This window comes from Cygnus atratus, chromosome 12 (genome assembly GCF_013377495.2).
Source record: "Cygnus atratus isolate AKBS03 ecotype Queensland, Australia chromosome 12, CAtr_DNAZoo_HiC_assembly, whole genome shotgun sequence".
In the NCBI taxonomy this organism is placed as follows: Eukaryota; Metazoa; Chordata; class Aves; order Anseriformes; family Anatidae; genus Cygnus; species Cygnus atratus.
Genome location: NC_066373.1, coordinates 13,695,080 through 13,716,616, shown reverse-complemented (window position 1 = coordinate 13,716,616; position 21,537 = coordinate 13,695,080). Strand labels below are relative to the sequence as shown.

General features: G+C 49.8%; 1 protein-coding gene across 1 annotated transcript in view; it reads left to right on the top strand.

Annotated features, from left to right (window-relative positions):
• The window catches only part of GNAO1 (G protein subunit alpha o1), a 124,817-nt gene that overhangs the window by 26,475 nt on the left and 76,805 nt on the right, over positions 1-21,537 (top strand). The window contains exon 3 of the mRNA XM_035543652.2: positions 17,395-17,536. Within this exon, the coding sequence (XP_035399545.1) occupies positions 17,395-17,536 (142 nt within the window). The remainder of the gene's footprint in view (positions 1-17,394; positions 17,537-21,537) is intronic.

Below are 21,537 nucleotides of genomic sequence, written 5' to 3'. Positions count from 1 at the left end.
GGCTTTCCCAAAACAGATATTTAGGGGAGTGCTTTCCACTTTGTAGGGATGCCTAAATAAACTCTTGGAGGCGAGTTTCCTGCGGACACCTGGCAGTGCTGCATAGGACACGGGAAGGCAGGAGACACTCGCCTGGAGCTTTGCATTATGTCTGTTCCCGTGACTTGCACCAGCACCAGGAACCAAACAGGGTGAAATTCAGACCGCACCAAAAATAACGACGTGGTACAGACAGCCGGGACCTGTCCAACAGTCCCAGTCACCGCCAAATTCTGGTCTTGATTACTCCAATATATCTTAAAGGAGATAAAATTTAGAACAGCTTAGGGAAGATAAATAAGGATGTTTCAGCTCTGTGCTGGCCTCGGATGTGCGTGACCTTGCCTTCCTCCTCTCCTATTGGTCTCAGGACAAGCCAGATTAAGGGGTGACTCTTCCAAACAGTCTTCAGTTTGTTAAGCTGGTAAACAACGGCAAGGCAGGAAACCATGGCAAGATGGATAAAGCTTAGAAATCCCGGCTGGGATTTCCCTCCGATGTGCCTGTAGGGAGCAGGTGTTGTTAGCAGGGCTGATGCCTTGTGCAGCGCTCCTCTCCCTCTTCTCTCTTCCAGCCCAGCAGCTCCAGTTCCAAACCACTCACCAAAACCACCGCAACCTCCAGACACAGCCTCCCTCTGCCTCCCCTTGCCCAGCACCCCTGCTGCCACCTTGTCACCCCACTAAGGTGACAGCGTCTCACTTGCACCGTGCCGCCTTCCTGCAGCACTTGGTGTCAACACAGCCTTCGCTCGGGTGGAGCAGGAGGAGAGGCAGCGTGCTCGGCACAGGGTGGAGGCTTGCTGCCCTTCGAGGATGGAAAGAGGCTGGGGATTCTCGGGGGCGAGGGGCTGAGTCGCTGCTCGGTTGGGATTTTTTCTCCCTGCTCCTGCACTGGCAGCGCAAACTAAAAATTCTTCTGCAAGGGTGGCATTAGAGGCTGCTGTGTTTGAAGTGCTCTCGTTTGTTTGTAAGGGGTGACTCGTTTATGGCAAGGCAGCGCTGAAGCAGTTATGGCAATGCAAATGGAGAGGTACGCCTTTCTCTTTTATTGAGTACCTGCAAAGCTCGGCACAGGGCACAGCCACAAAACCAGAGGGATTACAGAAGTGGATGTTGCTGTGCCTTAACTTAGTAATGAGGGATGCCACCAAAAACGTGCAGGTAACCTTATAAACAGCACCACGTAAGATAGGGCATAGAGTGAGTGTGCAGTGTGCGCATTCATGTTCCACGTTGTTTTTCCTGGCTTTCAATCTGAGATATTTTCCCTGAGGTGAGCTGGTCCTGGTCCCTGTGCTGGGCAGGATTCTCATTCACTGGGGCAGCAGGATAAGAGGAGCCCGACTCAGAAGACGTGGCTCCAAAATACTGGGGAGGAGCTGAAGGGCTGAAAAATTCAGCAGCAGAATCAGTTCTGCTGAGACAGCCCACAAAAACCAGTGAGGTAAAATTCAGAAACAAATATCAAGGTGCTGCATTTAGGGAGAAGAAGTTAGGCTGTCCCAGAGCTGCAGCTGTCCTGTGGGGGCATAACTCAAGGTAAGGCAGGTTCTCGTTTGGACAGGGACGCTCTGCACCAGCCAGGTATCCTGCAGGAAACAAACCCAGTGCTTTGGAGCCCCAGCTCCAGATCTAAGTGAGTATAGCAAAGGAAATGCAAGGCACAGGAATTGTACAGTCCCTCCCTGTGAAATACCTTCTCCGTGCAGGAGCAGAGCAGCATCCTTCCCCCCGTGCTCTAAGATGCTTCGGTTGCACTTCCACTCCGGAGGAGGATGGCAAACTGCCTCGATTGGTTACACGCAAACTGCTGGGAAAGGTTTTTCTTTCCAAACCAAGAGGCAGCTTTTCTGCTACACCAGATTTTTCTGTTCCTTTGGCAGTTCCAGCTGTGTATGGAAAATCCAGACCAGCTGCAGACTCTCAGACATTGTTTTAGGACAGGACCTGTCAGGAGGAATGAGGCATCTGACAGCGACTTGCTGGTGCTGTGACTGTCACATGCGCAGGAGAGGCTGTGTTTGCCTTTGTGCACTCTGTCCTTTCTGTGTCTGCAAGAAGCAAGAGCCAGAGCAGCGCTTCCCTTTGCTCAGCATCGCATGCACCAATAATAGCACGGTCACATACTCCAAGTTCAGGGGCAGGGACTGCGATCTTCACGAGGGAAGAGGCCGAGCACACTGGGGACAATGCTGCTACCCACATAAGCAGAAGAGTGACGGTCCTCAGCAAGTTCCTCCTGCAATATTGTGTTTGGTTATCATGGTTCCAGGTTTTGGTACGTTCCTGTCTCACAGGAACCTGTCCTGTTCGCAGCACCCGCAGGGGGACAGGACCCACTGCCCAGACCTTTAAAGAAAAGCAAGTCAGGAGGATGGTGGGGCCAACTTCTCTGCTACAGCTTGGCTGACATCCGTGCTGCAGTCTTGCAGCCAAATTCTCGGCTGAAAGGACCGGATTTAGCAAATACACCGAACCAGGTCTTTACGCAGGTGAGAGTTAGCATGAGTCCTCTGAAGCCAAGCGATGGAAGTTTACCCTGTTGGAGAATTTTGCCACAGTGGATTTTTACTTGCCACAGGATTTTTTTCATTTCCCTGACCACTCTCTGGTCTTCGCCCCCACTTTACATGTATTCCCCATCTGTTCTCTCCCCCTATTGTTTTCCCGAGTGTTTTCTAAGCCTGCTGCAAATCCAACAACACTCAAGTTCTCGTTGAACTCCTGAACCCACCCTGTTCGAGTGGGTGCTAAATCAGGCAGGACAAGTCAAGCCAGCTCAAATTCTGATGACAGCAATTGCGCTTTTGGAAAATAATCGACAAACATGCTGCATTTAGACAAAGCTCGTCTAAGGGAGAGAGCCCGCTCACATTCTGCGCCTCTGGTCTGCAGAGCGCCAGTGTTCAAGTAGGACATTTTAATAACATCCTTCATGGACAAGTGTTTTGCTTGGAACCCTTTTTTCCTCCCTCCACTCAGACAATTGTCAGCGAAGGGACTCGCCGGGAACAAAATGGAATTAAATCTATTCAGAAAATTAGAACGTTCTGCATTTCTTTCTTTCTGTGCTGGATTCATTACTAGCCGGGCTATAATCTGCGTTTTTTTGCCTGAAGCACACTCCCACTCTTACCTCTTAACAGCAGTGCTGCTATTCTCACAGATAAACAGGTCCTCCCTGAATGGATTGTAGCTGTCAGCCAAAGGCAGCCTGATGACAAGGGAAAAACAAACAAATGCATTCCCGGGGCCTGATCCGACTCCTAGGGAAGAGAACGGAAACCCTCGTGGATTGCAGTAGGGTCGAAATTCAGAGTGTTACAGGCCCTTTGCCTAGCAGCAGCGCATCCAGAGGAGCCCAGCCCTGGGTGATGGAGTGGAGCCTCCCGCTCCTCTCAGGCTCTTTCTACGTTCTTTTTGGGACCCGGCTTCTCCTACAGCCTCTTTCTTGATGAAACCCAGAACGACACACGTTCATTATTTCAACACGTATCTATTCCAAGCTGGTTTCCTCCCATCCGTTTAATTCTTGTGGTCCCTGCGGGCATCACGGAGTTTACCTGTTTGAGTTCTGGCTGCCAAGGCTGTGCCAATATCGCTGTTTCTGACCCCATGTTAGCTCGTGCCCTCAGCACATCTGGGTTCATTTTGACTCAGACACGTTTGCTTTCCATGTGCTGTGATCCCTTCTGCTGCAGCAGCTCTGCAGGGGGTTAGGAAACAATTCTGGGGCTGTGCACCAGGAGCCCTGGCTTGGAGGGTCCTGGCTGCCCCCCAGTACCTGTGCAACCACCACTAGTACTGCTGCATCTTTCCATCCTAACTGTTCCGACAGCTTGCTCCTGATTATATCCCGTGCCCGGTTCTTGCATGCCTCTACAGCCTGGACCAGTGCTTTTGGTGACAGTAGGCTCACCATTGCTTTAAGTAAGAGGACTTTTATCAGCCACCGTTCCCATAATTTACCGGGGTTTGGAGTGGTAATGAGGATTTGGGTATGCAAATAAACCCTAGTGTACACAGGGAAGTGAACTCAAGGGAGTGTAACCCTGAGCCTTGGGCACTAGTGACTACGAATAGGAGAGACAAAAGCCACACGTAGCTCTCCTGGGCTGGCAAACGCTATTTATCTTATTTGGTTAAATGACTGAGAACAGAAAGCTTTTCTTCCTTTTTGTTGCTGTGCCAGAGGGGAGCCATGGCAGTGCACGGTGCTCGCCCGACTTGGGCGAGGAGCTCTCCTGGCTGGCCCGCCACGGGAAGCCCAGGAACCACGGGCATGAGTCCATCGCTGCACCGCACAAACCAAAAGAACCCAAGGGCTCCTCTGGGCCTGATCGTGTCCAAAGAGCCACACATAAATCCAAGGGAGCAGGGAGGAGTTCTCGAAGATTAATTTTCTTTTGGGATAAAAAACATGAAATGCTTCCTTGCCAGGGATAGTTTCCAGCACCAAGCAGCGACTGTGGTCGCGAATGATCCCGCAGAGGACGTGTGCCTGCTTGGTGTGCCTGGCAGCAGAGCTGCGTGTGCAAGGGGGGAGAAGCGTGTTGATCTGCGACCCGACGTCCTCGCCGTCATAGCATTTTTGGCTCTCAGTTAGCGCTCCCGTCTGTAATTTCGGAAGCCTCATTCTGCAGGGGGAAAAAATGCACCAGGCCTATTATTTCTGCTGGCAATGCTGGTCATAAAAATAGCCGCTTGAATGACATTAAGGAAGCTGCATTTGAGTTCATCAATAGATAAATTGTGAGTGGACAGCAGGAAATATTTCTAATGATGAAATGTGTTGCACTGGATCGCTGTTCCTGGAGAAGAGGTGAAAGACTCGCTGCCTGAGAGCTTTCAATGCAGGCTTTAGGAATAAAGAGGAGGGAACGGTCTAGCATCATGGCCTGATACTGGGAGAATTTTGGGATCGGTTTCAACACGTGCCACCCCGCAGAAATCCTCGAGAGGCCTGGACAAGGGGGGAATAGCAGCTGCCCCGCAGCCACACCTGGGCTCCCTGGAGAATGGTTTTCCCAGGGGACCCCTCCCCGCTCCATCAGTCTCCTTCCCATCTTCCCCGTTCCCTTGCCCCTTTCTCAGGCTCTTGCTCAGACATCAGTAGGGAACAGAGCACCAGGGACAAAAGTGGTGTGCAGCCCTCCAGCCTTCTCCCAGGGCTGTGGCCATCCTGCCCATGCCGGGAGCAGCCGGGCTTCGAGACGGGCTTCCAGCTTGGGTGGCCGAGCAGCATTTCACGTGAGTTATTGCATTTAACTCGATCGATTGATTGGTTAATGAGCCACTTGTGTGCCTTGGGTTACTCAGCAGTATTGCCTCTGCTTATAGATTAGGTGCTGCTTTTTATCACACATTTCCCCATATCCCATCAGTCGTAAATCTATTACATAGATATTAGTAATTTACAATCATCACTGTTTAAAGGGGACGCTGGCAGTGCTATTAAACGCTAAATTGGAGCTCCCTTATCTGTTTCCAAAGCCCAGATATTCTTGGCATTTGTTGTCTTTTCCTCCCCACTGTGGCCCAGCAGCCCACCTCACCAGACCCTGTGGCCGCACAGACTGTCAGGGGCTGGAAGGGACTCTGAAAGATCATCTGAAGATCACTGAAAGATCATCCCAGCTGCGGGTGGCTTGTGCTCATGGGGTCGCAGGTGAAGGAGGGACGTGGGGCACCAAGACACGCACGCAGACGCCACCTGCTAGGGCTCAGGTCAAGCTGTGAGCGGACAAGGTGATCTGTAATTGTTTGTGCTGCCCTCTCAAATGCGATAGAGGCTTCTGCAGCATGCGTGGTCACAAGGAAGCGAGCAGAGACCTCCTCGTGCTCACCGCAGCCCCATTTTCCCAGGCAGGGCAAAGAGCTCATGGAGAGCTCTCGTCCCTGTCCGAACCCGGTCCCTCGTGCTGAGCGGCAGCCAGGGAGGAAGGGGAAGGTTTGTGCTGTCAGAAACCTCAAATGCTTTGAGGTCTCTGAAGTTTCCTAGATGCTTTCTGGAAAAATAAAAGCTTACCCCATCAAAAAGTTGCATCATCCAAATGCCAGCAGCGCGCCGACTACGTGGGTGGGAAGAGAGAGTCGGAGTAGCGTAAGCTAATTAAACATCAGCCTCTGTGAATCCAATCAAAGCTCTCCAGAAGGCAGGAATGTTTTTACACCAGGGATGGTTAAATAATGCTAGGGATGCGCCTAAACTCTGACTATCAGATGCAGAGTGAAATTATTACAAGGCAGATTTACTGAATCTAGCTGAATGCTTTGTAAGGAGGTTCAGGCACTTTGAGCTGCGATGCGTCCTGCTCGCAGGTACTCCTAGGCAAGACGTACGGGCATTTGCAAATGAAATCAATAAGGAATTTTGCAGTTGGAGATAAGGATGTGGGGGATGACAAGGATTGATGAGAGTAGGAGGAGGAACGTACTCATTTTTGGAGATGTTTGTCACAGTGGTCACTTCGCAGCACAATGGCAAACCCATTTACCTGTGAATTTAAGTGTGGGGCTGCTCTCCCTTACAGCTGTGTCCGCCTCGAAAGCTGGTGGTAGCTTCCTGAGCCAGAACTGGTATGTACACCCAGTGACAGCTGCTTGTACCGCAGCATTTGCTGCTTCTGCCTGGGTCTGGCGGGCACCAAGCAGCGAAATAGAGTGGAGGAAGAGGTGCCAAGCGGGCTTTCTGATGGCTGGCCTGAGGGGCTCGCTTCCCAGCAGTCTCCGGGTGATTTCTTGGTGGAGCAGAGCTCCTGGGACTCCCATTAACAGAACCAGGGCCTGGCAAGGAGAACTTAAGTGCCAGTCTGGCTCTGCACCAGGCTTTCAGATGCAGGAGCGTCTGGCCAGGGTACCCCAGGCACTTGATTCTCAATCCCTCTCCTCCGCTGGCAGGAGTTGCCGTACCAGGAGCCACATGGAGCTCTAGGGGCACACAGGGACCTGGTTGAGGCTGGCGTGGCCACCAAGGGACATCACCGAGCTGCTCTGCTGCATGCCCATGGCCAGTCCTCAGTCCACTGGTTGCGCAGGAACCCTCCCAGGTAGAGCCACATTCTTCTGCTGCCACTGGGAGTAGAAAGGAAGTTAGCTGGAGTCACAGGACCATTCCTGGGTCTGGTCACAAAGCCCAGCTCCCTCCCGCAGAGCAGGGACACAAGCAACCCTCATCTTCGTCGAGGATGAGTACCCACAGCACCCCATGCAGGGCTGCACATGGCCTGAGGAGCGGTGTTCTCACAGCCATCCACACCGGGGCACGCACCTCCTCCTGGCTGCACCTCCTGCTCCCCAATATGGCAGCCACAGCAGCTTGGGGAGAGGAGAGGAGGCAGAGGAGAGAGAAAAGAGGTGGAGGAGAGGGAGAGGAGGCAGAAGAGAAAGAGAGGAGGTGAAGGAGAGGACGAGGAGGTGGAGGGGAGAGAGAGAGGAGCCTCTGCATGCAGCAAGTCCCAAGAGCAGAGCCCTTGGTGCCAGGACATGCCGCAAGGCACTGAGGATGCCCAACATCTTCCAATGCTTTCTCAAACCATAGTAGTAGGGATACCTTGACTCAAAGGATGGGGGAAACCTTGGGGAAAGGTGGTTCCCTCTCACTTCTCAGGGCTGTGGCAGGGGAGATGTGGAGCGGAGGCAGGGCCCCTCTCTGGGTGTGTGTGTGCAGAGTTGGACCGGTCCAGGGCTTGTCCCCTGCTGGTGTTTTCTAAGCCTCAGCTGCAGGTGAGAACTCCTAAAAGGTTCACGTTGTTTGACTGAATACTTACGGCAGGTGTCAGGGAAAAGCTGTGCGTTTGTCTGATAACCTGTGCTCTGAGTACAAGTGTAGAAAGTTATGATTTAAATATATCCAAATGCATGTCATTAATTACAAGCGCAACATACCTCCTTCCTGCTGTGAAATCTTATTAACCACACGGGTGGAATCCTAAAATGCCGAATCTGCCACATTTCGGCTCAAACTCTTCAGCTTGGGAAGTGTCAGCGCATGGAGCACACCGAGCAGCGGCTCCGGAGGACAGGGCATCCCCCATGTCCTTATCTCCACAGCAGAAACTGCACCCACGTTGCAAGAAAAACCGCAATTATGCAGACGAGATGTGGCTTTCTGCTGTCTGCAGCCGCAGGAGTACCGGAGGCCAAATTGCAGTTCCTCCGCCCAGGACTTTCATCACATCTGCCCCATGTTCATTGTGAATTTTTCCAGCAGTGGCGGATCCATTGCAGCCTTTGGGGAGTTTCTGCCGGCAGTCAGCTCCTCTCCCTCGACGCGTGATCCGTGGGGTGTGCTGCTCGAGTGTCTCCCCGATGGCAAGGCAAGAAGGCTGCAGAGCTGGGGACATCGTCACTCAAGGAGCTGGGATGATGAGGGGAGGCTCACATCAGCCTCCTGGGGGCTCGTGGCAAGCACAGCGCTCGGAGATGGAGCCCCTGAGCTGTAATCATGCCAGGGAGGAGGGACAGGGTGCAAGGAACGGCAGAAGCACTCTTTTTGAAATCGATTCCTTCTCAGCCCAGCATGTTAAAGCACCAAACGTACTGAAAAACAAAGATCTGCTACCAGAGCTAATCAAACCCATCAGCCAGTGCTTCAGAAAGACAGTCGCTGCAAGGTTTGATATCCTGAAAAAGCAAAGCTGCTTTAAAGCATATTTTTATTTTAGCTTAGCGTTTTCATGGCAGCACATGATTCCTAATGAGCAACAGCACAGCTACGACACACGCAGATATTTCAGCTCTGCAAGATCAGCCCTAGGCACAGGGGAAGTAGCTTTGAATCCCAAGGGATTTTGGTAGACTGGGGGGCTTCGGAAGGCAGGGTTTGTTTCATGAGGAACCACATACATCCTACCAAACCTGTCGTTGATGTGCGGAGAGAATGGTGCGCCAGTGAACTGAAGGCTCTGGGCAGCTGCACAAAATATGCAAAAAAAAAAAAAAGCAATATGCTTTATTTTTGTTGTGGGATTTGGTGGTGTTACTTGATTGTGAGGATGGACTCCATGGGCGGATAAAGAGGCTGAATACTTCTCCCGTTTCCTCCGTTGTCCAGAGGGTGTTTGGTTATGGAAACCAAAATCTGAAAAGGGTTTGAAAGGCAAAGTCACCTTCCAGCTATCAAAACACTTCAGATGAGGCAGATGGGAAACCAAAAATATTATTTAGGTTTGGGCAGTAAAACTGACATTGAACCCATTTGCCTCATTTTTCAGGCTCTGATGATAGTTAATGACAGCTTACAGAAGTTGTAAGTGATCTAAAAAAGCCATAAAAAGCTGCTTTGTGTCCTTGTTCGGGGGATGAATTTAACAAAACCATTACGGGGCTTTAAAACACTGTTTTGACTTTCTAGAACCAGCTGCGGGATGATCCAGCTGTGGTTGGATCCCCCGTGCATCTAAGAGAACATTTAAGAGGATTAATCCCAATAATTTTAATTCAACAAAATGACCTTATGTAACATGACTGAGGAATTAATGAGAATTCGCGCATGTGGGTCATCACCGGCCCGGTGGATTTTTTCCCTGGGGGATCTCACTGGTCCTAGGCAGAGCATGGACAAAGTAGACTGACAACGTAGCCCATTGCATGGGATCAAAAACTAAGTCACTCCAAGCAGGAACCCTTCTTCCTTCGCAGTATTATTATTTGGGAGCGCACCAAGAAGACGAGCACAGCTGTCAGCCTCCGCTGGTGCTATTTGAAACCCTCCTGGCCCCGAGGCGTTTTCCCCAGAAAAACGCAATCTCATCTAATGCAAGCGCTGCTGCAGGACTATGTGCTGTCCAGCTGTCTTTTTTTAATCAAAAGAAAGCCTGAGCTAATGGTTTTTGACTGTGTTTCTTCGCTGTTCGTACTGAGCAGAGCAGGATGCATATTACAGCTAATTAGGTGCATGGAGGGTAGTCAGTATTTGATCTCGATATTAAAGGCCCCCGGAGAGGGCATGTTAGCAAAGTTACACAACTCCAAATTTCATTGAAACCAAACTGTGCCAATGCCCTGACCTTACATAAAACCCAAGCCTGCTCCCGGCCCGGGGCTGGTTGGGGACAGCCTCGCCTGCGTCCCTCTTTGCTCTTTTTCGTTCCCATTCGGGCAGGTTTTTAGTTTGGCTTTTGGCAGCATGCAAAAGTGATTTCAGGCAGCAAGGAGGAGAGATTCGTGCTTCTTCTATATTAGCAGATGGGGTGGATTTTCTCCTCTGACACGTCCCAGCAGCACCCACCCATCTGCATGCTGCCAGGAAAGGGCTGAGGTCGGGTTCTGCCCTGGAGCGGTGCCGTGATGCTGGTCACGGTGCTGGGGACCTGTCCCCGGTGTGCACAAAGGAGCCACCTCCAGCAGCATTTGCCTTTTGGAAATGGGGTAAATATGTTAAGGGGCAACACTGAATTACAGGAGTTTGAAAGAGATGCTCTAAATTTGGGGTAGAGTTACCCCATCGCTGTTGGGGTCTTCCCTTTGGTGTCTACAGAGGAATGCTATCAGTAGCGTGAATTGTGCAAGTACAGCCACGCTTTTTGCAGCCCCTGGGCACAAGGAGGCTTGGTGTGGGTGCTGCTTGTTCCCCAGGGTGCTTCCTTTTCTTGGCTCTGTGTTGTTAAGTGCCAAAGGGCGGCCACGTTCCTATCAGGTCTGGCAGGAGCACTCGTGCACCAGCTGGCTGTGCCCTGCCTGCTCGGCATTGCCTTCTGGTGAAATAGCAGTAGTGGTGCCTTCCATTTATCAACAGCAATTTGTTGCTTTCAGGATGTGGTAGACTATTTACACTCTTAAACTTATTTTGTATACACAACACTTAAAAACAGAGCATTTCTCTGCCCTGCTTCCTGCTGGGAAATGGCAATACTAAAACAGCCTCACAGAGCAAGCCAAGGAAGGGTCGTTGGTGCATCCCAAAAGCATGGTGCAAAAACCAGCACCCACTGAAGGACACGTGGCAGGGAACTGAGAACACGGCCCAGGAACCCCCTCAAGGTATCCCAGAGCCAAAACAAAGCATTAATGCAGAGCTCAGTTAGAAAATAATCTGACTAAGAGCTGCTTCAGAAAAGCCATAGGACCTCAGGGACGAAGCACCACGTTGGCAGTTCTCTTTAGCGCGCTTGTTTCTAGTTCTGGTCTGTATTAAACTGGAAATGAAGAGTATTCTGCATGTTTAATATACCTGCAAACAAGCTGAAAGGAAAGGCTTTCAGGTAGATCAGGGTCTGGCCCCTACCTGCCTGGAAGCCAGTCGTTGCTAGCTCAACAGCAGTTCATCTACAGGCAAAAATAAGGCACACGAGAGAGTTTCTCATGACATCAGTTTTAGCTTTGTGGCCAGCAGTTAAGGTACAGCAGCACATGGCTAGCTTTAACTGGACCTCGTGAAGGCGTTAGAGTTACTTACACGCATCGATATTGGACACAAATTTTGCCTTAGAGGAGCAAGAATGCTGCTGCCCGGTACAGGTCCATGAAACTTTTGCAGTTCATCTGAGGAGGGATAATCTCAAATGTGTCCAGGGCTGTAGATTTTGGCAGCATATTTCAATCCCCTGATGGATTTGCTTATTTTTTAACAGGAACCAGCTGGTCAGTTACAATAACATTTTTGCATGCAAGAAATACTTCGGTGGTAGGAATTCAGTTTTGAGAGACCCAAAGGTATTTCCTCCACAAAGGAGATTTCCCCCAGCTGGGATTCTGTCATGGGGCTCCATCCATATTTCTTGGATGGGAGTTAAAAATCCAGGTTGAAAATGTTAAACTCTTTAAAATGAGCTCTGTCTGCAACTTCCAGGTCACCCTGACTAAGGAAGTTGTTTTTCTTTGCAAAAAGCAGGCATCTTAATCTCTGCCTCAGCGAATTTCTTGCAGGAATAGGATGTACGATGTGTCATTCAAGCACAGCCCGAGTGGAAGAAGTCTGAGAGTTTTGAGAGATTTTCACCCTCTAGTGAAGGTCTGAACGGGGCTTTTGCAGCCTTTGAAACACAAGGTCATGGGCATCTGCGTTGATTTAGTTTAACATAATCCAGGAGTTTTTAATCGCATTTCAAGCTATTAAACGAGTGAGAACAAAATCACTGGAATTTAGCTTCATAACTCTCCCATAAACAAACTTTTTAGCCTCGCATCAAGATAAAAATAATTTTAAAAAATAACTGATTATGTCTGGCAGAAAATTTTCCATCAAAATTTGATCAACCACTTCCCTTCCCTGTGTATTAAAGTAAGGTTTTTTGCATGCTTATTTCTTCCCATTTGCAAACAAAGCCCACAGAGGTTTGGGAATTTCGTTGCAGGATCTCGGGGTGCATTTGCGAGCTCCCCTGGCCTGTTGAGGATGTAGGGGACTATCCTAAGCCACCTAGCCTGCAGCTGAGCTGCGGTGCTCAGCATCTTCCTTCCCCGCACCCGCAGCTACCCGCAGCCCTGGGAGGTGAAATTCATCTCTGTCCAAAAGCTGTGCAGCGGCCTTTAAGTCCCTTAATTTGTTAAGATGAAGGTGAGGAGCAAGGACTGCTTTTACAGGAACTGGACCATTCATTTGCGAGGTGCTTGCTCGCAGTACGCTTCTGGTATAATCATCTCATGGCGCTGTCGTGCCCAGTTTTATTCAAGCAAATCACTGTAGTTTCAGAGATGTGCATTGATACGGAAAAACTTCATTCGGCTGGAAACATCTTGCTGATTGAAAGTAAATCATCTTAGGTAGAACAGGAACAGTATGGGATTTATTTTCTCTGCTAGGTAATTGGAAGTCTCCACGTACGTCTTTCACGGTGCTGCCGACAGCTCGAAGCCACACAAGGTTCCCTGAATTTAGCAGGAAGCATTTCAGAGGGTTTGGCTGGAGGCTTTGGAGCAGTAAGAAAGTCCAGAAGATAAGCAGGGCTGTGTCAGACCGGAGGAAGTGGCTGCATGCAAAGCTACAAAAAGGATGGAGCATGCTGAAGAAGGGGGGACAGAGGTGTTGGCAGCGTCTCCGCTGCTGATCGCTGATCACTTCTCCTTGAGGGCACTCAGAGGACTGGTGAGGTACCATGAGACAGGAAGAATGCAGGCATGGTGCTTGTCTTTAAATGTAGAGGGAGAAAAGAGGAGTAAAAGAGTTACCGAACAGTCAACTTTGAACAGCTTTCAAGGGAGCTGAACTATCAAACAGTTTGTAAGCACCTAGGAGATAAAAAGGGAGATGGGTGACATCCAGCGTGGCTTATTCAAAAAAGGAGGCATGTTAAATTAATCTCATTTCCTTCCTTGGCAGGAAGGAGAGCAATAGTTGATGCCATGTCTACATTTTGGGAAGGGTCCCACCTGACTTTCATAAAGTGACCTGGAGGAAGAGCCTAGATAAAGCTGCCCCACATCTGACATAAAAATGGGTGGGTAGCACCGCTTCCTCCTGGAGTACAGGGTACCAGTGGTTTGGGGGCAGAGCAGAGGACCCAGGGGTCTGGCAGGCAGGTTTTGGGGACAGACGGACAAGTATTCCCCCAGGACTGACCTGGGTAAGCTGGGATCAGCCCAAAGGTTGAGACCCAGCCCTACTGAGTTGGAGCCGTGGTGTGTTTCGCTCAGAAAACCATTTCCCAACGGCCGGGGCATCTCATGGCAGCGGGGACATGCGATGGCGTGATACGGGGCTTTGGTTTTTTAATACACTCAATTTTTAAGGGAAAGGCTGAAGGCATGTAAGTGCTTTGTTGAATGGAAGCCAAAGTGAGCTGCTATGCAGAATGCAACCCCTGTTTCCAAGTATTTCATTTATTTTGTAATTAAGCAATAATCATGAAGGCACTGGGCACTTCTTCAGGATTAATGACTTGCTGGGGGATGGCAGAAGATCTGCTCTGCAGCAGAGCCCTTTTCCTCAGCAAATACCTGTCTGTTAATGCCACCCTAAAACGAACATGACAATGTAAGATGCAAGCGTATGGGCTTTGTGTTGGTGGCTGATGGACAGGAAGCAGGCATTAATAGGTACAGTAGGCAATCAGCTTGTTTCAGTTGTCTCGCACCATCCCATTCAGGGCACGGCGTTTCATTAATCACTCGGTGAATGAAATGGCTTTTTAATTGCTCAGAATCGCTTTTAAAAATTACAGCATTGTCTCCCCCCTCTCCGCAGCCCCCGGGATCCTCTTAAATCCCTTTTCTTCCTCTGCCCTGGGAAGAACCAGCTCCAGCGTGGCAGAGTATGGATTTCAGACAGAAAAAAATACAAGCCCTTTGGAAAACAGGACTCAACCTTTTAGTGCTGAAAACCCTCTGTTCCCATGAATTTGCAAGTTGCTTAAGGACCAGCCCACCCTGCCTGAATCTTTAAAGGCTTCCCAGCCTTGACACGCTGCTCACTTCTATTCGTTCCTACATGCTTTGCATTTCTAATGGCCACAGCTGACTGTAGGATCCGAAACCCACTGCTGCTTGTGTCCTGGGGCATTTTCCCTAGCAGTGTACCTCCCAGGCGGTGCTGGAGCTTTAGAGGTAATGTCGTGAGGGTCTGTCCCCATAAAATGAAGCACAGCAGCCATCCTGCAGGCAAGGAGAAAGGCACATCCCAACGGCGTGAGTGGCAGCAGGAACATTCCCAAAGAACCACAGAAGAGGCTGCCAGAAGGGTTCAGCGAGCAGCTCACCAAGGCGAGCAAGAAGGGAAACGTTTTGCTCAAAGCATATAGGACAATAAACCAGTTCACAGTGTCCTAGCAGCCTTTGGAACAGCACTAGTCAGTGGGGATTTGCTCGCTCAAATCTTAGGTAATGTGCTAACTGCGTGATTGATTAGTCCGTAGGTACTTCCTACAGCAGAACTTCAATACTGGCATCTGCAGCGCTGCTTTCAGTCGCGGTGGCTGCCTTCCCAGAGAAATTTCACAGAAGAACAATCGTTTTTTTTCCCTCCGTGTTCTTTTATGCCCCGTTTAAAAGCAACGCTTTTATGTCCGCGCTCTGAAGGATGTCAATGTGTTGTCCCATCAGCAGGATGTTCGCCAAGGGGCACCAGAGCTGCTCTCCATCGCTTAACTCTACCTCTACGTGGCAGGGGGCTCACTGCTTTGGATGGTTTGGAAACACCAAGGTTTTGCACTTAGAGATGAAAGTGTCGGGCAACAACTTCATGGCACGGGGACGGAGACGTTTTAAAGGAGGGCAGAGCTCACCTCTTCCTGCTTAGCCCTGTTTTTGCCACATGCTGTCCCTAGCTGATGCCTGTCGGTGATGGGCAGAACCCAAACCAGCCCAAGGTTTTCCTTGCTCCCCTTTCCACCAGTGCAGAGCATCTGGACTAGACACATCTCCTCTGCATCCTCCTGCAGCCCATACGCTGCCCCTTGTGCCTGTTCCCCTTCTCACCCCTTTCATATTCCCCTCTGTTCCCTTCTCTTCATTGCCCCGAGCATCATTCAGTGCCCCCTGCCCCCAAATCCCACCCCAAACCGACCAGCCAAAAAGGTTGAATTATTTCTGGTGATGCTGTTGCTAACCACCCTCCTGCCTCCCACAGGACTCCTGCTGTGTGGGGCTTGTGGCTGTCGTGCCGCTAGCTGGGGGAACTGGTGCTGTACAGGCTGAATTCAGCAGATTCCTGTGCTTTGTGCCAGCCGTAACTCTTCAGGTTTGACTGCAACTTTTGGCAAAGCGCATTTCCCAGTGGTTCAGCAGCTCGTCTGGGTAAAGTGAAATGATCCATGCGATGCAGTGCTGACACCCAGCTCTGCGGCCCCGCTCCTTCCCCATTACCTGGAGCAGTCCAGCGTGAGTACTGGGTGCACACCAAACAAAAGCCGCAAAGCAGAAGTTATGCTGCTGTCCATAAGTCTTTTTAAAATCCAGACTAGCTCTAAGTGGGGGCTCTGCCCAGATACTCAGATCAGCAGCTTAAAAATGCCCTGGACTGTTAATTTGAGCTACTGCCCCGTCTTGGTCTGCCTCTGCTTTTAGCCATATTTCTGCAGGACTCGAGGTGTGTTGGAGCGAGCCCTCCCAGGAGGCCGGTGTTCAGTGTCGTGCTGGGGAGGGCAGAGGGTCAGCCACTTGCCTTAAAACACCTTCCCGTGAGCTTCGCCTCATGGCAAGTGGAGCTGTGCCTTGGTCAGCGTGTTTGTGTCAGCCCTGCTCTGGGTGTAGCCATCCAGCAGTAACACGAGGCTGGCAGCCAGCCCTGTTCTCCGCTGCCACCCCAGCGCTGTATGCATTGCAGGCTCACATATGATCCCTGCTAGACCTCCCTCTCCCAGGGGGAGATGCCAGTGTTGGTCAAGACCTTGGTTTGTGATGCAGAAAAAAAAAAAAAAAAAAAAAAAAGTCCTGTTATGGACAGGCTGCTTGGTTTTATCAGCGGCAAATCTGTTACCGAATCTTATCTGTTGTCCGGTGAGATCTGAGGCTGAGCAAGGAAGGAGCGCATTTGGGCTAAGCGGATCATCTTCTCTGCTAGTATTTAAGAGACGGGATCATAACTTATGTCTTCACCGGGAAGAATTGTTGTCAAACTCAATTAGCTCTGGGAACGCTAGCTGTTCTCTACACACACCCTGCCGTAGCTCTCGAGTTACTGAGAGATGGAGAAATCACAGGGAGCAGTCTTCTGCCCAGGCTGTGGCAGTGCTCTGCGATGAAGTGCAGGATTTTGTGTCCTGCTATGGGCCTCTGAAGAAGATTTGGGCTGGGAGGAGCACTGTGATGCTGGCCCCTAGGCGCAGGGCCATGGCAGGGTCTCACTCCATCAGATATTTCCTTTTGCAGGGTCTGGCAGCCCAAAAACTCCCAGCACGGCTTGGGAAGGAGGTGTGCGAAGGGCTGTAAGCACTTTGTGTGCTACACAACTAAATCTCTTCCTTTATCCATGCCTGTGTCCGCGTGCACACAGGGGATTTCAACTCGGACTCCTTTTGTAGGCACCCCAGGAGTTACTATGAAAAGGGCCAGCCAAGACTTAAGGTTTTCCATCACCTTTAAGATCTGATCTGATGGTCATTGCAAGCAGTGAGCGTATTTCCGTAGACCTGGACAGGAAAGATAAGCTGTGACGTTGAAGCCTCCTCCTTGTGACCAGCACAGATGTGAACAGGGGGCTGACCAGGCTCCAAGTTGGGGTGCAGTGCTTACGGTTCGGCCAGGAGGGAGGGACCGGCTGCGTGACCCCACACCAGAACTCCTTGGCAGAGAGCAAAAGGGATGGGCTCGGATGCCCTCGTGGTGAACAACCAGAGATGTTTAAAAAGAAATGCTGCCTAAATTAACTGGATCAGGCTGGCAGATGTGCTCTTCAAAGGAGCACAGCTCTGTTTGAAATGTTTCCCCCATTAAAATGCCATTCTCAACAGGTTTTTGTCCTTTGCTTTTTCTTCAGGATCATCCACGAGGATGGCTTCTCTGGAGAAGACGTGAAGCAGTACAAGCCAGTGGTCTACAGCAACACTATACAGTCACTGGCAGCTATTGTACGTGCCATGGATACCTTGGGCATCGAGTATGGAGATAAGGAACGACGGGTGAGTTAAAGTCACCACTGCTTGCGTATGGACTGCGGAGTGCTTGGGTACTCCAGAGCACAAACAGGATGTGTTAGCGCGATCTGAATGTCTTGGAAGGAGAAGGAGGGAGGGGGAAAGATTCACATTACTGTTTGTTGCCTATTGCATGCAGTTTATGTAGCAAATAGGTGCATAGGTGCAATTGCACATGACATACCCACTAAGTTAGGAAACGTGGCCCTTGGGATCTCTGTGTCAAAACAGCCACAATCTCTCATGCCCTGGCACTGGCCAGGCCATATAAAAAATAATTCTGTTCATCTAGGGACAGCCTTGAGAGAGGTACTGACAGACCAGGGGAAACAGTGAGGAGATGTGTCCTATCTACTGCGCGTGTGCTGGATACTAAGCTGCAAGAAGCGATGTCTCAGGGAGAAGTCTTCCTGTTCTTCAGATCCCTTCCACCAGCCTGCTAATGGAGGAAGGCTTTCAGGATGAACTGCGCTTTTGCAGGGGCTTGACTGGCTTTTACTCACGTCCCCCATTCAAGCGTGCCCAAGCAGCAGTTTCACTTGCAAACAGGAAGGTGTATTGATCCAATGAGGTTATTACAGACAGGGTCTTGGGTAGCAGCATTGGCGTGTTTCTGCCGGCATAACAATTTGATGTCTGGCAGTCTTCTCAGGCCACACACCTAAGCTAGCCTGTCCTTTTGCAGTTGCTCCTCTGCTGTTACTTTAACCAGCTCCCTATTTTTAAACAGTGGCTCCTTTGCCAGGTGACTCTGCCATCCTCTGTCTTTCCTTTTTGCCTTTGTGGATCAAAGCAAGACCACATGAAGAAACACAGAGCTCTAGGGAAGTCAAGACCACTCTTTTTGCAGAAAGTAAAACTAGTTGGCTTCACTGGAAATAAAATAATTTCAGATTGAAGACCTGGTAGAAGCAAAGTCCTGTATGCCACTGAGTTTATCATAACTATTTTTAGGTAGCTATCAAATGACAGATGTATTACATACCCCAAACTCCTTATCTAAGGGTTGATAATAAAAGCATTCAGTGGAAAGGATGCCAAAATCCTGCTGTGGTGTTACTGTATAAAGAGGTACTTTATTTCTCCCAATCGCAAAGGGGCATTTGGATTTCTTTGCATCTAGGGATTTTTCCCACAGGAACTCTAAATCCTGGAGACTTTTTCATCCCAAATGCAATGATGATACAATAATGGAGTTCTTGTGAGCTTGCCGAGAACTAATGCTGATGGCTTTCAAACTGACTACATTAATCTGTTGATTACTCAGTGACTCAGCTCTCAGCAAGGCAACGTATCTTGTCTCAGCTAAAAACCTATGTCCAGGAAAACAGAAACAAATCATTCTCCATGTCTGATAAACAGTCTGTGGCAGACAGCTTTAAATTGTAAATTTTCTTTTCTTTTTGTAATGCCTGAAGCCCTAATTCTAAGGAAGGAAACTCAGCATTGCTTCAGTGTCAGGCCTGGCGAAGCAGGGGGCATGGAGTGGGAGAGCTGTTATCAGGGCTGCCAGGAATGAGAGATGGAGTTCTGGGCTGCGTGAAATGTCACGTCCATTCATATTCCTATGGAAAAGATGCCAAATGTTCGTAGGATCATATGGGAATTCAGGCTAGAGAGGACCTCAGGAGGCATCTGGCCCAAGCTCCTGAGCAGGCAAGGTAAGCTCTGACGTCAGCCCAAGGTTGCTCAGGGCTTTATCTAGTCGGGTCTGAAATCCCCCAAGGATGGAGACTGCACGGCCTCTTTGGGCAGCCTACACCCCTGTTTTAGTGTCCCCATGTGTTTCGCCATATATCTGGCATGAACCACTCATATTTCAACTTAAGCTTTATAGCAGTACAGATCTTCAGATCTTCACTGTCAATCCCACAGCGGCCTGGGAGGGGGGGACTCAGAGTGTCTTCTCCCTTCACAGACTTAATACTCCTTCATCCAGCAGCAGATGGAGAGGAAAGAAACCAAGAAATGGCCTCTCAGGCTGTGGGCTTACACTTGCTCCTTTCTTTTAGTCAACCTCCACAGAAAGTTGCTGGTATTAGTAGGAAATACTATTTATTTTAATCTTGCAAAGAAATGCGTGGCTTCTGCTCCCCTGCTTTTGTTATTAATACACAGCTGCTATAAAGAGAGGCCATTAAACAGGCGATTTGTTGAGTATTATGCTACACAGTTCATCCCTTTTCAAGCAGAGCTTTTCTATTTTAAAAGACATTCCCCGGCCAAGGGTTTCCAATGCAAATCTTTTTGTGGGGGATTTTCCCTGCTCATCACTTAAGCCCCCAGGAGAACAGGCTTCAGCAAAGCGGAGCTGGAGCTGGGCTGCTCCGACCCCTGTTCAGCAGCAGGGACAGAGGGGACATGGCCCCGGGACAGGTTTTCTCCAGGCTCTGTTCGGTTCTTAGAGCTTTCCCCCCCCAAGACTTCACAGGAGATGTATCTCCTCCTTTATTCCTTCAGAATGGCATGCTGACAATGTTCGGAGCGAGGGAAAAAACCACCTCACCCTCCCCTACGTAATAAGTGTGAATTGGACGATTTGTACTTTTGTTATTGAGGTAAAATAACCAAATCCTCTCTCGCTCGTCTCCTTTTTCTGCTGCCCTTAATTATGCCTCCAGTATTTAGTCTAATGGAAGTGAAAGGCTAGGGGAAGAGTCCAGGCTAAATCTCTTTGCTTCTGTCAGTCAAAAGGCGATGAAGATAGGAAATACGAGATAAAAAGACAGAATTAATCACAAAAAGCAGACGCTTCAGGTCTCCCTGACCTGCTCTGCCGATAAGGACCTGTCCCCAGGTTCGGGACAAAACAATCTGCGTGTAGGATTTCACTTTTATACGTGGTCCTTGCTCTGGGAACAAGCTTTCTTTCCGCCCTTCTGTCTGCCTGGTGAAAGGTTCATGGTCTGCAGGCAATGTCCAGGTCCTCATTCCTTACCCTGTGCGGGCAGATGGAGCACATCCTGCCATCACACGTCACGTTGCCACCGGTGCACAGCCCAGAGCGTCCATCTGAAACTCCTCCAGAAAAGCTGTGTCAGTGCTATGCCACAAACCTTTTCACATGCCACAAACAGTCAGGGGGTTAAAAGAGCAGTCCCTGAGGAGATAGGGCCTGCGGGAGGCCTGGAGGTGTCCCTCAACTTCTGGGCCATCGGCGCTCTGTCCTCCCTCCCTGCCTAGCACAGAGCAAGTGAATCCATGAAGGCTACAAAACCAACTGTAGAGTGTGTTGATATTAGCATAAACCAGACAGAAATAGGCTGAAATTGTTCTATAATTACTCAACAGAGAATCCCAGTATCAGTCGCAGGGATCAGATACAAACACCTGAGGTGGTGGCAGGTTCACAGGCCCAGGGCTTGGGAGGTGGCAGGAAATGGCCTTAAAATTGAATTTTTTTTCCCAGTGGGAGTCTGGAAATGTCTCTGCTTCAGCTGTGAAAGGGAAAACTACAAAGCGGCTGAAGTGTTAAAAATTTTCTATGGGGATTTTTTTTTTCCTTTCAGGCTTTGTAGCAAAATGTGTCTGCAGCGGCCTTATGTTTTATACGTCTAACTCCTGTACTGTGGAGCTAAGGGGAGACATATAGGTGTGACATTTTAAAATATCAGTTAGTGATGTAAAAAAATAAATAAGTGGTTCATTTTTAATCTGTTTAAAGCAATCAAACAACCCAGCTGAGCTGGCTGGCACGGGGAGCCATGTGTGCTGGAGCTGCCCCCAGCCTGCGCCCAGACAGCCGGTGTCAGCGATGGGAACGTAACCGAAGTGTTGATTGTGCCTGGTCATCAGCGTTCGCCTGGATGTCCAGCAGCAGCTGAAGCCTGCTTGCTTGCTGCATGCCCTGCAGCATGCACAGCCCGTTCCTGGTTCCTGTGGTGCTGGGTCTGATGGGCTCAACACTGAAACAGCACCAGGCAAATGCTTCAGCCTGTCCTTCTCTAACGCTTAAAGATCTGTTGGGTTCCTACATTAAGGCCAAA